The sequence below is a fragment of the Mirounga angustirostris genome, unplaced genomic scaffold (genome assembly GCF_029215605.1).
Source record: "Mirounga angustirostris isolate CCGP_5_RB_7025 unplaced genomic scaffold, mMirAng1.0.hap1 SCAF_2, whole genome shotgun sequence".
In the NCBI taxonomy this organism is placed as follows: Eukaryota; Metazoa; Chordata; class Mammalia; order Carnivora; family Phocidae; genus Mirounga; species Mirounga angustirostris.
Genome location: NW_026991710.1, coordinates 167,842,846 through 167,860,216, shown reverse-complemented (window position 1 = coordinate 167,860,216; position 17,371 = coordinate 167,842,846). Strand labels below are relative to the sequence as shown.

The window sequence follows — 17,371 nt, the reverse complement described above, 5'->3', positions numbered from 1 at the left end:
AGAGAGGGTGCAGAGGGCACGCTGAGAGGGCTGAATAGCAGCTCCTCCCGGCTTCTCCTTGCCGCGTGGACACGTGCGCCCTCAAGCACATGTGCCCCTCAGTGGAGGTGGCGGGGGGCAGGAGGGGGTTATTATGGGACAGGCCATGCAGATAATGTTCAAGGCCCTGCTGTTGCCATCCTGGGGAGAGTTATGGCCACCGTGAGCGGGGAGGAGCTGGGCTGGGGAGACTGCAGGATCCAAGCACACAGCTGCTGCTGATGTCAGAGCTGCCACTGACTCAGGGAGGGGTGCTGGTGACCTCCCCCAAGGCCAAGGCCCTCGTCTTCCCTTCCTCATCGTTTCCAGGACCAATGAGTAGTTAACTCTCACTGTCCCCCTGAGCAGTAAGGTGGTTCCTCTGGCTCTGGACGTTATCTGTGTCTGGCTTTGCTTTTTGAGGAGGGCAGAAGCCCCAGGGGAGGAGACAGGGTGGACAAGGCAGGCCAGGGAGAAAGGCGACCAGAGGTCCGGCTCAGACGGTGTGGAGCGCGGGAGGGAGGCAGCGCTTGGGAGCACTCAGTCCTTCAACACCCCGTTGTTGAGTGTCCACTGTGTGGCTCTGCCCTTGCGAGGGAAAATGAACCATGTGGCCCAGGAGGAGAGTCGGGGAGCCAAGGAGGAGTTTGGAAGTACAGAGGGTGGAGGGCCTCACCACACAGTGGGAAGGCAGAGTGGGCAGGAAGGCTTCTGGAAGGAAGGGACATCCGAGCTGAGCGTGGGAAGTGCGGTTAGGAGGTGCTGGGTTTGAGATCGAGGATGGGGTGCGGGGGTTCCGGGGAGAGCATCTGGCCAGCAGCCCAGAGAAAGGATCCGAGGGTTGCTCCACAGCAGGTTGTAGGGAGTGGTGGGAGGTGGAGTACCAAGAGGGGGTGCACGGGAAGATTCCCCTGCAGGCGACGGAGCTGTCTGGGCCCCCGCTCAGAGGAGGTGTGCACGGGGCGTCCCCAGGGTCGCCGGGGCTGGGCTGGCCGTGTGGAGAGGCTGGGGAGTGGAGGACATGTGGGTGTTGCACCTCAGCAGGCTCCCAGCACCACCCCCCCATCTGCCTCTTGCTTCCCGATTGCCAGCCTCTCACTCCTTCCGTCCCAACGTCCTGGTCTGTGAAATGGGGGTGTATTTTCCTTTCCCTTTGTGTGACCCTCTCAGGGTGGTGAGAAGGCTGCCATCAGGTGACAATACAGCAGGAACCCGCAAGAGAAAGTCCGGCCTTCTCAGCCCAATCTCCGGGCCCTCCAGTGTCTCCCACCCCGGCTGTCTTCTCTGGGGCCTGCGGGCTGTCTGCCCCGTGCACACCTTCTCTGCATCCAGGTAGCTCACAGCATCCGTGCCCTCAAGGCTTCCGCTTGGGCCCCACCTCGCTCTGCTCTTTAACTAGAATTCGGTACTTTTTCCTTTGGGCCCCCTCAATAAACGTGTAGCACAGCATCAGTAAGACTACTGGCCTCCCGCCCCTCCCTCCCACACACCCCTTTTTAAAAAGACTACTATTTTAGAGTTTTAGATTCTCAGCAAAACCGGCCCGAGGAGGGCTCCATGCTCTGCGGGGAGTCCGCTTGAGATTCTCTCTCCCTCTCCCTCTGACCCTCCTGCTCATGCTCTCTCTCTCTAAAATGGATGAATAAATCTTTAAAAAAAACCCTCGTGGTTCTCTCTGGAAACCGGGGCCAAGAGTTGCCTCTCATAGCCTGTCAATCCTGGCATATAGAAGTCATCAACAAACTTAGGGCGATGAACGACTTATTCAAACTATATTTGGTTCCTTGTTGCCCCTTCACTCTCTGTCTCCGCAGGTAAGCCAGGCTTTAGGTCTCCTTGCCCAGAGATTTGGGCAGGGAACACAAAGCTTTCTGCCTTTTGGAACAGCCTAAACCAGAAGAGCAAATGGAAGGTGGGTGGGCTAAATTTAACCTTCCTGATTTTTTTCTTTTTTTTTGACCTGTACAGTATTTTAAGAAAATTTTGTATTAGTTGCCAACATAAACTATAGCAACAGGAAACAGGTCAGTGGTTGCCAGGGGCCGGGAAGGAGGGAGAAGTTAAGTTCAAAGGGGCAGGGGTGGTGGGCACATAACTATATGCAGTTGTTAACTCATAGAGCTATGCCCTGAAAGAGGGGATTTTACTATGTATAAATTATACGTCAATAAAATCTGGTCTTAGAGATAAATTCCCAGGCCATCTGGATATCTGACCTTGAGCTACACTGAGCCCTCGTTCTTCCTTTTTGTCCTTGCTACGGGCTCGCTGGCTGCCCAGAGCAGCGGTATCTGAGGCCGTTACCAGCCAAGTGGCAGCAACCGCTACTGAGGAGCTGGAGTTAGGAAAAACATTTTTTGGGAAAGATTTATTTATTTGAGAGAGAGAGAGAGCGAGCAAGCAAGCACGAGAAGGGGGAGGGTCAGAGGGAAAAGCAGACTCCCTGCTGAGTGTGGGACTCAATCCTGGGACTCCGCGATCATGACCTGAGCCAAAGGCAGATGCTTAACCGACTGAGCCATCCAGGCGCCCAGAAAAACATTTTTTTTTTTTTAAAAAAAGGAGAATGGGTACAATATAGGCTGAGAGGGGGGAAAAGAGGCAGAGCGGTGAAATGAGGCAGGAGGAAAGAAAAGAACTTGATTTCATCCTCTGCTTCCAGGGAGCCCAGGCAGAACCTGAGGCGGAGACAGGTAGAGGAGTCCTAACCCAGGCACACCCACCCAGATGAGTAAGAGACACGCTCCATTGCCTAGAGCTGGTTTTCCAATTCTTTCAGGCTGGAGGATCTTGGGAAGGGGATAGGAAAAGTTGCTTTCGATCTTGGTTCACTTAACTGGATACAAGACCTGCTTAGTTGTTAGAAGGCAGCTCTCCTTATTGGGGGGGGGGGGGTGGCACCGGAGGGTGATGGGCCAGATGGGGGTGGGGGGCACTGCAGTTGGGAGGAAAACAGGCTGAAGAGTATGTTCTTTCCTTCCAACACCCCTGACGAGTCCTCCCCCATCCCCAACCCCCTGTTGCCCTGGGATGCTCTTCCAGACATTTTTACACCAAGTACTTCCACTCTTCACACCTGGGGTCTGTGGTCTGCGGTGAAGGCCGCCCTACAGTAAGAGCACATTTCCACATTCAGCACAAGGATTTCTACTAATTACTCCTGTTGGTTGCTCAGTGGGTCCAGTTGTCCTCATGTTCAGTCTCACTGGCAAAAGCCTGACCTCTCTTGGATTTAAGGTGCAGTCGACCCTCGAACAACATGTGTTTGAGCTGCGCAGGTACGCTTAAGAGGTGCTTATTTTGATAAATACAGTATAGTACTGTAAATGTATTTTCTCATGATTTTTTAAAAGATTATTTCAGAGGAGGGGAGGGGCAGAGGGAGAGGGAGAGAGAATCCTCAAGCTGATTCCTTGCTGAGCACGCAGAGCCCCACGACGCAGGGCTCAACCCCAGCACAGGGCTGGACCACAGGACCCTGAGATCATGACCTGAGCCGAAACCAAGAGCCCGCCGCTTAACTGACTGAGCCACCCAGGCGCCCTCCTCTTATGATGTTTTTTAGTAACATTTTCTCTAGCCTACTTTATTGAAAGAATACAGTATATAATACATGTAACATACAAAATATGTGTTAATCAAATGTTTAAAGATTTTATTTGACAGAGAGCGAGCGAGAGAGCACAAGCAGGGGGAGCGGCAGAGGCAGAGGGAGAAGCAGGCTCCCCGCTGAGCAAGGAGCCTGATGCGGGGCTCCATCCCAGGACCCCGAGATCATGACCTGAGCCCAAAGCTGATGCTCAACCGACCAAGCCACCCAGGCGTCCCTGTGTTAATCAGTTGTTTATTATGGGTAAGGCTTTCAGTCAACAGTAGGCTCTTAGTAGTTAAGTTTTAGGGGAGTCAGGAGTTACATGGGGATTTATGACTGTGTGGGGGGCTGTGTTCCTGACCCCTGCATTGTTCAAGGGTCACCTTTAGGAACCAATTGGCCCTGGTAGAGCACGTGTGCACGTGAGCTTTTATCTCAGGTGACACTCCTGCTCAGCTCACATTAACCCCAAGGGGACGGCTCAGACTACTGTGCTGCTTTTCGCTTGAAGCTGGAGGACTGTTTCAGCATCGGGGCACCGGCCTGCAGCATCTACGGCCAAGATGACTTCTCTGCCCCTCACTGGGAATCCTGGCTCCTAATGCGAACGGAAGGCGGCTGGAGCTGCTCTCGTAGCATGCCTTTTTGAAAGGAGAAATGTGCCCCCCGAGACGCACATATGTAGAGCTTCTTTTGTGGGAGAATGGAGGTGTGGAACTGTTTGTTAACTGCCTCTCCTCTAGCATTTCTTGCCCGGTACGATTCCTAGGATTGACTTTTTTTTTAAGATTTTATTTATTTGGCAGAGAGAGACACAGCGAGAGAGGGAACACAAGCAGGGGGAGCGGGAGAGGGAGAAGCAGGCTTCCCGCAGAGCAGGGAGCCCGATGCGGGACTCGATCCCAGGACCCTGGGACCATGACCTGAGCCAAAGGTGGACGCTCAACGCCTGAGCCACCCAGGCGCCCCATTGGGATTGACTCTTGAGCTGTGCAGCGGGGCCATGAATCTCATGTACGTATGGCTGCGACCAGAGGTTGCCCGGTGCGTCTGCTATCTGTATGGCCTCTGCCTGAGCCCACCAGCCTCTACTCGTCAGCAAAACGAGACCACTTCCCAGCCGTCTTCACCTCTAACACCTCTGCGATTCACTTGGACATGGCTTCCCTGAAAAGCCCTGCACAATGGACAAGTATCCAGGGCCTGTTAGTTGTCAGAGCTGGGGAAGGCTGTGACTGGTTTATTTAAAAAGATTTTACCTATTTGAGAGCGAGAGAGCAGGAGCAGGGGGAGGGAGAAGCAGACTCCCTGCTGAGCAGGAAGCCCGACGTGGGATCCTGACCTGAGCCAAAGGCAGACGCCCGACTGAGCCACCCAGGTGCTCTAAAGCTGTGGTTTAAATCGTAAGAGCCTGTAATATAAGGTCAAGAGCCAAGGAAAGGGAAAAAGAACAGCTGGAAGAGAAAGAGATAGGCTTCTGTATTCAATTTTTTCAGAAAAGGAGCTTTGGTAGATCGTCCTTATTTGTCTCCCTAGAAAGCAGTCTCATGGGAACCCCTACTGGAAGAAACTACTAAAAATAATAGAAAAGTGTGAACTGAGGTGGAGTCTGAAATTAAGTGGAAATTAAGTGCCTTTTTCTCATAAACCGTAATTCTTGCTTGTTACTGCATTTGGAATTGTTTGAAGGAGGTTGGAAAAAACAAGATATTCTAGCGAAGCAAATTTCTTGAAGGTGTCAGATGTCCTGAAACAGAGGTGTCAGGAAAACGAATGTAATTCTGCTGACTCTTCTTAAAGTGACACATGCTTTTCTAAGGTGGGTGATGGGTCTTGTCCCTTGTTGTGTGTTAACTTTAGTAAAGTGCTGGATCTCCTGGGAATGGAGTTCGAGAAGCTGCTGGTGAAGCACGAACAGCCAGCACAGCCTCTCAAAACCGAGGCTTCTGGTGCCACCAGTAACTGCAAAACTTGACTGAAAGCTCTTTCCTCAAGCCTGAAAATGTGTTTTTCTTACCAGACAAAAACATGAAAAGCGGAGAGGGGAGGACCTGCAAGGTATTTAGGATGCAAATATTCCTTCATCAGTAACGAGCAACTTGGAATCGTCACTGAAGGGAGAAATCCCGTGTGTGGACAGCCTATATCTTTGAGAGCAGAAACTTAGTTTTGTCTGTTCACTGGAGGCAACTCAAACTTAGGAAATAAAACGAGTCTTGAGATTTTTATTTTATTTACAAGTAAATGAAGAATGTCTCCCCTGCGAACGCTAATTTGGGACAAGACAAGCAATATAAAGTAGTTGCCAGCTCCACAGTGCCGTGTGAAAGGAGTCCTTGCCACTGCTTTTTTCTTAAACAATGATTTTTGTCATTAAAAAGGAAAAAAAAAGCCACATGATTTCTTCATGTTGCACATGTGAAAGAATTCAAAATAAGCAGGACTTTGCAAAACTCTACAGTCTCTAGTCAAATGTGTGACTTTCGTTCAGTGACAGGCCCTGCTCCCCAAGAGCAAAGGCCTCCGAGCAAAGGACTTAATACTCATCCAGGGTATCTGCCCGAGGAATGGAGAGACCGCGATCCTTCAGCGCTTGAACTTTCAGCTTCTCGGCTTCCAGCTTGGTCTGCTGTTCTACCCTTTGTTCTTCTAGGATTTCTTCAATAGACACTTGCTGGAGGGGTGTGTCACTCTCCTTTTCCAAGTCCTACAAAATAAGCAGGGTTGAAAATCTTCGACTGACCACCGAGAATAGAAAATATTACAGACCTTAAGGCAACTGGATTCCTGGGTCAGGCTTGGGTTATTTTTCATAATTGTGACAGGGCTGAAATACCCTTCTCCTGGGGACAGAGTGGCTACCAGGGGGGCTGGCAACACTACTACAGAATATATACTTATGTGAATGTGGTAACACGGTATCAGTGTGTCTCACAAAGCTTTACGTTATCTCAAGTCCTACATTACTCAAGGACTGCTTTTCTTAAAAAAAATTATATATATATGTGTATATGTATGAATAGCTATCTCCCCAGCCTCAACAGGCTTCTCTCCAAGAGAGAAGTTCCTGAGGCCAAGATGGCTTTAGGTAAGTTTTGTAGTTTTCCATTATCAAAGTCAGCTTAATTGCTGGTGGTTGGGGCTCACTAAGAAGGTAGAGAACACTGATTCAAAGAAGCGCCCCCTTGCCCCCCAAAGACAATAAACTGCCCCTGTTCCATTAACTAGGAGTCTTTAAATTATAACGCAAGATTCTTTCCCCCTCTATGGCAACAAATCTTCTAGAGAAAACCTCAGTAGACCAGTTAGGTTACTAAACCAGTTTGGCTCCAATATATTTCTCCACTGTTTTAATTTAAAATATTTTTGTTTAAAAAAAAAAAGTTATTTTTTCTCTTATTTTAAAAATACATGCTCACTGTATGAAATTTAGAAAACAGACAAGCAGAAAGAAAAATTTTCTTATTTATCCATAATTCCATTATGGAACAATAGTATTTTGGTGAATATCCTTCTAATTTTTCCATGTATATATTGACTTAAAAAACCCCTATGATGCAAATATTAACTGTCATTTTTTCATTTATTCTGGCATAATATGCTTACTTTTTTTAAGTAGGCTCCACACCTAGTGCAGAGTCTAACGTGGGGCTCGAACTCACCCTGAGATCAGGACCTGAGCTGAGATCAAGAGTTGGATGCTCAACAGACTAAGCCACCCAGGTTGCCCCTATGCTTAATATTTTTATGTCTGAACACCTTACAAATATTTGGTAACTAATCTTACAATGCAGAACCTTGTTATAAAAGTATTTCACTATCCAGATTCAACTTATTCTCCTTAAAATGAACATACAGGTACTATTCTGCGTTTCTGTAACATGGAAAGATTATATATACAAGGTATTCTTATTTCTTATCTTCCTCTGTGATTTTGAATCATAAAATTCTGGGAAGGCATCAACACATACACAAACCCTCCAGACGCTGCAGCCTACCACTGGGCACTAACGCCCCATGTGCTGCCAAGGCTCAGGACCCACAGGCAGTGATATCAGCTGGAAGATCTTCACCAGAGAGGCTAGAATGAAAGCCACACAAATTATATAAGCAAGTCCTGCCTTGGCTCAAATGTTAGCTGCACTGGGCAAAATATATCTTATCAAGTATAACCCGCCCTCACAATCCATGGGTAGCAGCTGAAGGGAAGACAATGTTCTTAGCGTGGTGTCCTGCCTCTTGGACTTTTCAATATGTTATTCATGGAGCTAGTCATGTGGTTATGATGATGCCAATTCCCAACAATCAGTCTTATTACTTAAGGCTGTGTGCATCATCACCCTTGAGGCCGAATCCAGGGACTTCCTAAACCACAGATGTTTACAGCCCTTAACTGGTTTCTGGGCATGAGTTTCTCTAGGGCTGGGACTTGATTTCGCCACACTGACTACTGATTCATACAGCTGTATAAGCATTCCTGAACCACAAGGCTTCAGTGGCACCACTGTAAAAATTCTGCAGCATCCAAACCATGAACATACTAGAGTACTGTCTCCCCAAAAGGGCTGCCAGGAAACAACGAATCTTCAAGAACAAATGCAAGTTCCCTCCATCTCCTCACATACATCTACATCCACACAGAGGCCCATGTGTGCCAATGTAACTGGCACACCCAGCATTTCTGTGGTGTCCACGACTATAAAACTGAAGCAGAGTACGTGTAAATATTTTACCTTAAATCTTTTCTCCTGAGAGCAAAGTCATGTTTCCTCTTTAAAAATTAAATTGAGAAAAGCATAAACAAAGGGGAAAAGAATCACTCATACTCCTACTGTCCAGAGATGGGTGAGCCCCTCTTCATATACCGGCAGAGCACGTTATAGTCGGTTTCTCCCGCCACTCCCCACACTGCATGGTACTAGAGTGCTGTATTTCAACCTCTATGTATTACAACGAGACGACAACTTCTACCGCTGAAACATGCAAAAAATGATCTACTGAACCGAAAATATCCATCACAAAAACACTGTAAAAATTAGAAAAAAATACTTCCTACATTTCATAGCAGCACTTAGCAATACTGTTATTGACAGTATTGATTCGTCCTCTCTAGTTAACTGTTTCACCTTGAGGTCTCTAGGCCAACCTGACCCTAGCAGATTATCTCCTTACTTTCTCACACGGCTTATTGTTAAAAGTTGCTACAGACCAAACCACTCCACTCCAAAGACTTCTGTAAACCTGACTTAAGATGTGGTTAGGTATTGAGAAACTATACTGGAAACTTGACAAAGTAGAAAAGGATAAAATTAAGCAAACGCCAAAATGTTTGATACTCCTGGCAAACTCAATAATCAGATGCAAAGCCAAAGGTTTTAAATAAGGTATTTTTCTTTTTATGTAAATATTTTATATAAAACATGAAATCAAGTTTTATCTTCTTTTAAAAATGTCTGAGAATCACTGTATTGTACACCTGAAACTAATATAACACTGTATGCTGGGGCGCCTGGCTGATCAGTTGGAGGAGCATGCGACTCTTGATCTCGGGGTTGTGAGTTTGAGCCCCACACTGGATGTAGAAATTACTTAAAAATAAAATCTTTAACCAACAAACAAACAACAACTACTGTATGTTAACTAACTGGAATTAAAATAAAAACCTAAAAAGCCAAAAAAAAAAAAAAAAAAGGTCTGAGCACTTCTATTAGCTATATAGTTTTCTAATAGTTTTTTGTGTGTATATTTATATGCCTAAATATATGTATATGTGTATATGCATGGTTATGTATGTACACACACACACACACACACACACAGACCTATAGCAACAACACTTTAGAAGACTTAACTTTCCACCTGCCAACTGGTCTTCCCGGCATACAGAGGTATCCTCTTTGGTTGTGAGCTAAGGATCCAAGTGAGGCTAAGCTCCATTCTCAGGAGTTAACAGAAAGGCTTCTCCTACAGCCCCCTTCTTTCCTTCCCCTCCCCCTTTAAAAAACAGGACATCATGATGTATATGCAATGTGTCTTTCCCCCAAGCATTGCTCATTAGCTTTATGTCATGAAAATCTACTTGTAACCAATTGTTTAAATGACTGCAAAATATTCTAATGTATATATATCATACTTTATTGAATTATTCATCTGTTTGATATTACGTTTTTCAATTTTCTGCTATTAGAGATAGCACAAATAATATATTAATGAACACGTTTGTACAGTATGCTACTTTTACATCAGGTAAAATTAATGATACTTTGCTGCTAATGGGATCAAAATGTTTAAAATGCCAAGAGGCACTGAAACAAAGTTAATTATTCTCTGTAGTTTTCCTTTTACACCTGTAGCTTTCCTAAGCTAATGTGGTGGTTTCTGTGAGAAGCTGGGTGCCACGTGGAAAATATATTTTTTCCTTCTTGAAAAGACAAAAAGAAACCTAACTAGTATGATTATCAAGACCCACAGCAGCTTAACGGTTTTCACTTACTATTTCTCCTAGTAGGACAACATTTTCTCCTCTGACCACAAAAATCCCTCGAGGAATATCACCGTATTTTTTGCCCACATGAATACGCTCCACAGTCTGATGTAGCACTAAATTAGCTATAAGTGCATAGGGAAGAAACAAAGATATTTAGTTCAAATTATTGGGTAAAGGTCCATAACTCAAATAATCAGTTATTTTGAGTAGAAAAGATTTCGCTGAACATGATTTCCAAACTTTCTAAAAAAAATTCTGGGAAAAGCTAAAATTTTAAACAGTCTTCTCCTGTTTTATTAAGACACACTCCTTGAGAGACTTCTAAAAACTGCAAACAGAGAATATTGGGGATTATGTTGTACTAATGCATGAATGATGGTGGGAATCAGTTACAAAAATTAAATTCCTTTACATCAGTGTAATTGTGAATATTGACATGACTATAAGAAAATATAAAGGGGTAGGGCACTTGGAAGACTCTAAAACCTAAACAACTGCAGAGGTCAAAACTTTTTTTTTTTAAACAAAAAACAGTTTTCCTATGTTGCGTGGGTATGTGTATATGATGATTTACCAAAGATTTAACTTTGTTTCAGTACTTAGGATTCATTTAACCCAGTGCAGGTATCCATGGATTATGATACACAAAAACCTTTTTTTTTCCATTTTGTGAGATAACCGTACCTGGTAATCTGAGAATAAAGTCAGGATTTGCTACTTTCCCCCCAAGGTAATTTGATGAATTTGACTTAAGATTCAGAACCCCAGTCTGTTAAGAATAATTTTTTTTTAAATTGGTACTGTCTTCTTTGAAGAAAAGTATCTATGCTATCTTCTATAATTCCTCTAAGCATTTCAATTATGTTACTTTTCCTCATGCCCAAATCCACTAGCAGATGTCCAACAAATGTTGATATGAACCGAGAAGTTCCTCGAAACAGAAGCAGATATGGATCTCTTTAGAAAAATGCAAGATGCAAAACAAAGACTGAGACTCTTTGAGTCTGATGTATCCCTAACATGTAAAATCTTGAGCTTAAAGTTGGGACCCCAAAAATGTTTCAGGAAATGCTTTCTACCCAATTTTCATTGGACAGGGAGGGACTACCTTCAGTGCAGGAACTGCTTTGAAGAGTAGTCGCTCCCAAACCAATGTACAAATGAGCAGCTTTTTCAGTGGACTGAGTTTATTTCTATCATTTGGTTCCCTCTACTGGGGAAAATAAAAAAACAGTCCAAAACATTGTAATCATAATGTTCTGCTGAAAACCAGTTTTAGATATACAAGCTTGTAAAGACTAGCTTTTGAATCACCTAATCGTAATTTAGAAAACAATGACGCAATGACTTAAAACAGTATTCCATTATGCCAGACACTTGAAAAAGTTGCAGATAAATAAATTTCAACATGAAATAACACAAACATACAATAGCAGCTCTTCACTATAGAAAAGTCTGTAACTAGTACATACCAAATTGATCAATGCTTCTTAAAAAACCTATAAGCGTCCTTCCATCTCGAAGCAGGACCAAGTGCTTTTCTGGGAAGAGGAAAAAAGATCTTTAAAAAATGATAACTGTTGGGGTGCCTGGGTGGCTCAGTCAGTTAAGCAGCTGCCTTTGGCTCAGGTCATGATCCCAGGGTCCTGGGATCAAGTCCTGCATCGGGCTCCCTGCTCGGGGAGAAGCCTGCTTCTCCCTCTGCCTGCCACTCCCCCTGCTTGTGCTCACTCTCCCTCCCTCTCTCTCTCAAATAAATAAAATCTTAAAGAGAGAACTGTTAGCTTCAGTGGGTTTACAGGATTAACAATAAAAAAAAGTTAATAGCAGTTTAAGCTCTACCACTTCTTCCAATGTATTTAAGGCACAGTTTATTGGGAAATTAGAGGGAGGACCAAGGCATCCTGGGGTTTAGATGACAAGATTTGTGGTGGCAGAGTGGGCAAAGGACTGGATGCTAGACCTAGAAGCCTGACTCCCAGCTCTAGATGTTGATGTTGGCAGTTAAACCCTCCCAGTGTCATGTCAGTTTCTATATCCACAAATTGAGAAATTTAGTCTAGATGACCTTTATAATCTTAATACTAGAATTATTTTCCTTTCAACTTATAGAAGAGCTTCTATTTCACACTTTGGAATCAGGGAAGGTTTTGTTTTATTATTTTATTTTTTAAAAAGATTCTATTTATTTATTCATGAGAGAGAGGGAGGCAGAGGGAGAAGGAGGCTCCCCGCGGAGTAGGGAGCCCAGGGAGCCCAATGCGGGACTCGATCCCAGCACTCTGGGATCATGACCTGAGCTGAAGGCAGACGCTTAACCGACTGAGCCACCCAGGTGCTTGGGGTCAGGGAAGGTTTTAAATTAAAAAAAAGATTCAAAAGGTAAATAAGGATGCTGATAGTCAGCTAGAGCAAAAATTAATTTAATATTTATTGAGAGCTATGTGCTGCTCTGGAGCTTAGATATACAGTAGAGAAGAACACTCAGAAAGTCACCACCTTATCAACTTATATTCCTGGTGGAGGAAGGTGAGCAAGTAAAAAACAAAAACAAAAACAAAAAAATCCCAACCTACTGTGAGTAGTACAATGGAATAATAAACAAGATAGCAGAATAATATGATGAAGAAAGAGGGAGTAGCTACAGAAGACAGGGTGGCTGGGGGAAAACTCTCCAAAGAGGTGACTTTGAGCTGACACTGAAGAATGACAATAAGCCAATTGCTAAAATAGCTAGCAAAATTCATTCATTAATTTCTTTAATGCTATGCATAAAGTGCTTTCTGGAAACATAACAGAGAAATAAGACAGTGATTCTTCCTTGAAGGAATCTGTAGTCTTCCTTGTGCTATAATTAAGTACCACAAGAAAGTAAATCTTAATTATATGTGAAAGAAACTATCTAGCTGGAGGAGGTATCTGAGTTGAGCCCCGAAAGATAGGTAATTTTTGGCCTCTGGGATGAATGACAGGGAAAGGGATAGGGGAATCTGTAATTTAGGAAGCAGGGGAAAAAAAGGCTGGTATGTGGGACGCCTGGGTGGCTCAGATGGTTAAGCGTCTGCCTTCGGCCCAGGTCATGATCCCAGGGTCCTGGGATCGAGCCCCACGTCCGCTCCTGGCTCAGCGGGGAGCCTGCTTCTCCCTCTGCCTCTCCCCCTGCTCATGCTCTCTCTATCTCTCTGTATCTCAAATGACTAAATAAAATCTTAAAAAAAAAAAAAAAAAGGCTGGTACGTATCCATATGTTTGGCTAAAAATTGGGGGTGTAAAGGGAAGTCACAGGATATAAAGTCCCCAAAGTACCAGAAGCAGGTTGAGTTTGGATTATGCTTCACAAGAAAACTTTGAAGACTGAACTGGCAGAAAAGGGAGAGCAGAATGTAAGACATGAAGAAGAAACCTACACCACGGCCAATGAGAAGGGAGAGTTGAAAGAACTAAGACTGTATAGTTCTGTTGTTTTTAAAATATGTATTTATTTATTTATCTTAGAGAGAGAGAGAGAGAGAGAAAGAACGTGTAGGCATGCTTATGGGGGGGGGGGAGGGAGAGGGAGAGAGAATCCTCAAGCAGATTCCATACTGAATGCAGAGCATGGGGCTTGATCCTGGGACCCTGAGATCAGGACCTGAGGTGAAACCAAGAGTTGGACTCCTCCTTTTTTTAAAAAAGATTTTATTTATTTATTTGACAGAGAGAGAGACAGCGCGAGAGGGAACACAAGCAAGGGGAGTGTAAGAGGGAGAAGCAAGCTTCCCACGGAGCAGGGACCCCGATGCGGGGCTCGATCCCAGGACCCTGGGATCATGACCTGAGCCGAAGGCAGACGCTTAACAACAGAGCCACCCAGGCGCCCCGAGAGTTGTACTCTTAACCGACTGAGTCACCCAGATGCCCCAGACTGTGTTTTTTTTTTTTTTTTAAGATTTTATTTATTTGTCAGAAAGAAAGAAAGAGAGAGAGAAAGAGAGAGCGCACAAGCAGAGAGTGGCAGGCAGAGGGAGAAGCAGGTTCCCCACTGAGCAGGGAGCCCAATGTGGGACTTGATCCCAGGCCCCTGGGATCATGACCTGAGCTGAAGGTAGCTGCTTAACTGACTAAGCCACCCAGGCGCCCCAAGACTGTGTAGTTCTAAGTGATGGGAATTTGTAAAGGTGGGGTGTGACTGTGTGTGTGTGTGGGGGGGTGCTGAAGAAATGAGTTAAGGACACGCAGGAATTTTTTTAAAGATTTATTTATTTATTGGAGAGCAAGCGAGCGAAAGCTTGCTCCAGTGCGCAAACGCTGGAGGGGGGACAGAGGGAGAGGGAGAGAGAAACTCTGAGAAGAAGACTCTGCATGGAGCCTGATGTGGGGCTCCATCTCATGACCCTGAGATCACAATCTGAGCTGAAACCAAGAGTCAGATGCTTAACTGACTGCACCCCTAGGCACCCCAAGATGTAGGAATTTTGAGTCATCATGTTATGGTGGATCATTTACCAAAAGTTGGCAATAAAAGAAGCTTAAGGTGGAAGATTATTAGCTATTTGTGATTCTGAAGTGTTAATCAGGACACTGTCAACAGGCAGTTGGAAATCTAAGACTGGAATGTCAAAGAGGTCAGAATTAGAGCAATTTTGGGTAAGTCCACAAAGAGGACTTATTATTAAATAATTAAATATAATTATTAAAGTCCAGGAGTTCTCCTAGAGATTTATTTATTTATTTTATAAAAAAAGATTTTATATATTATTTGACAGAGGAAGAGATAGTGAGAGCAGGAACACAGCAGGGGGAGTGGGAAAGGGAGAAGCAGGCTTCCCGCTGAGCAGGGAGCCTGATGCGGGCTTGATCCCAGGACCCTGGGATCATGACCTGAGCTGAAGGCAGCCGCTTAACGCCTGAGCCACCCAGGAGCCCCTCTCCTAGAGATTTAAAGAAAGAAGCATGGAGCACCTGTGTGGCTCCGTTGGTTGAGCGGCTGGCTCTTGATTTCAGCTCACGTCATGATCTCAGGGACCTGGGATTGAGCTTCACGCTCAGACTGGAGTCTACTTGGGATTCTTTCTCTCCCTCTGCCCTCCACCCCCCACCCCATGCGTGCTCTCTCAAATAAATAAATCTTAAAAAAAAAAAAAGGAGGAAGACCAAAGATAGAACCTAAGGGGCCCCTATTTTAGGGAACAGTAAGAGTTGGAGAGGTGAGAAAATCAGCAAGTACCAGTGCTGGCGAAATCAAGAAAACAGAATTAAGAATATTAAGAATCCAGTGGTAATAGTATCACAATACTGCAGAGGGGAGGGAAGAACCCAGAAGAATGCATCAAACTGCTGCCTTTTAAGAATGCAGCTTCAGCAGTGTGATGACAACAAAAATCAGATTGCAGGGGTTACAGAGGAGGTCTACTGTAGATGGTCAGGAAGTAGAGTCAAAATGGAAAGGATTCAAAAGGTTTGGGGGTAAAGATACGAAAAAGGGATGGGAGTTTGATGAGGAGACATAACTGAAAAAAGTATGAGACAGATGGACAAGAATATACATGAAGGGAAGGATCCAGAGGGAGAGAGAAGATAGGAGAGTAAAAGGGTATTAACAGAAGAAATAGTGGGAAGAGTAATAAAAGACACAGACTGAAAGGGAGGAGTACTTCCTACTCAGATGAGAGGATGGGTGCATATGTAGAAAGATTGAGGAGAGAGGAGGAAATAGTGTGTGTGGTTGTGGGGACAGCGAAGGGTGCATAAGAAATGGTTTCAAACTTTTCAGTAAAGGAGGAGGCTTGGAGTCTACAAAGAACGGGTTAGAGGGTTTGAGAACAAAAATTATTTTTAGTAGAATGGCATTATTAGGGCCCTCACATAAATCAGATATATAAAATGAAAGATGGGGCCAAAACGGCATCCACAGGTGACTAAAATTGAAGATTTCATTACATAGTACAGATGGGCTTGTGTAATTGTTATTCATATACAAATATGGTCCAATTCACACTACATTTTCTTTCAATAGCAAAATCACTAATTTGGATTTAAAGTATGATTTCAGACAACGAGAAAAGGAGAATATGATCAAAGACTCACTTTTTATTATTTTTTAAAGGATTTCATTTTTAATCTCTACACCCAACGTGGTGCTGAACTCACAACCAAGAGATCAAGAGTCGCATGCTCTACTGGGGGAGCCAGCCAGACGCCCCATGGACTCACTTTTTAAATTTGCATACATAGTAACTGTGATTGTTTTAACTTGTTTGGAACTGTGTAAACCATTTTGCAGCAATTACAAGTTAATGAGACAGACCACAGGATTAAAACGATTAGGAAATGTTGCTTGAGGAATAATTCACAGATGAGAGTTTAGAAAAAGGAAAAACAGGAGTCTTTCTTTTGTACAGGACTGAACTCATCCTCAGGACAATGACCAGGAAAAAGGGAGGTCTTCTTAATACAAGTAAAAGAAAACTGCCGAACAGAAAAATAAGTTTGAAGTGATTCAGCCTTTTCAGAAGTCAATATCTTTGTCTGGCAGTGATTTCTACTACCATAACCTGAAAGTGCTAAAGCCTGCATTGCAAATGGCTACACAGCATAAAACCTATGTTTACTGCCAATTAAGTCCAACCGCTGTTATCTTATAATTTTCGTTTCTTAATGAATCCTTTCTCTAAGTATTCTCATTCATCCACTAGTAACAACCTGGTACTTCGATATATTGCAGGTGGGAGATAGTGGACGTGGGGAGGGTCAACTCTCATGTTTGAGTCTTAGCAGCCGCGTCCCTCCAAAGGAGGAATGAATTCTACAGTTTGTGGCTTATCGGCCCGGGGACTGGTGGAGGCTGCGAGACGCAGGATAGAGATGGTCGGCTAGGAGGTGGGCAAACCGAGTGTCTTGTGGCTCTTCCCTCACATGTGGAACATGTCAACGCCGAACACCCTGAAGTGTGCTAAAAACACCACCCCCCCCGCCCAAGACTCATTCCACGAGCTCCCCCTGAAGAGGTACCCGCCCAGGAGGAAGGATCTCAGCCCAGACTTCATCCAGAGGAGACGAGCTACTCACTGTCGATGTCCTCTATGAGGCTGGCGGTGCCGGGCATATAGTTCATTTTGAGCTGAGATAAGGCTGCAGTGTACAGCGGCGGTGGGCCAGTGCGTCCAACACCTCCCTTCTCCGACCACAGTCGCCGCCTGGGCGCGACCGGGACAGGAACCCGGACCAGGAGCAGCACGACTGCCCCGGCTTTCAGCAGCCGGGGCCTGCCGGAAACGCCTCCATATTATTCCCAC

General features: G+C 44.7%; 1 protein-coding gene across 1 annotated transcript; it reads right to left on the bottom strand.

Annotated features, from left to right (window-relative positions):
- Window positions 1–5,821: 5,821 nt before the first annotated feature.
- Window positions 5,822–17,370, bottom strand: LSM1 (LSM1 homolog, mRNA degradation associated). Its single transcript, XM_045879848.3, has 4 exons — window positions 17,145–17,370; window positions 11,570–11,638; window positions 10,104–10,219; window positions 5,822–6,317 (listed from the first exon to the last, which is right to left on the bottom strand). Exons 1-4 carry the CDS (start codon window positions 17,188–17,190, stop codon window positions 6,147–6,149), a joined length of 402 nt encoding a protein of 133 aa, XP_045735804.1. The 5' UTR covers window positions 17,191–17,370; the 3' UTR covers window positions 5,822–6,146.
- Between the last annotated feature and the right edge of the window lies 1 nt (window position 17,371).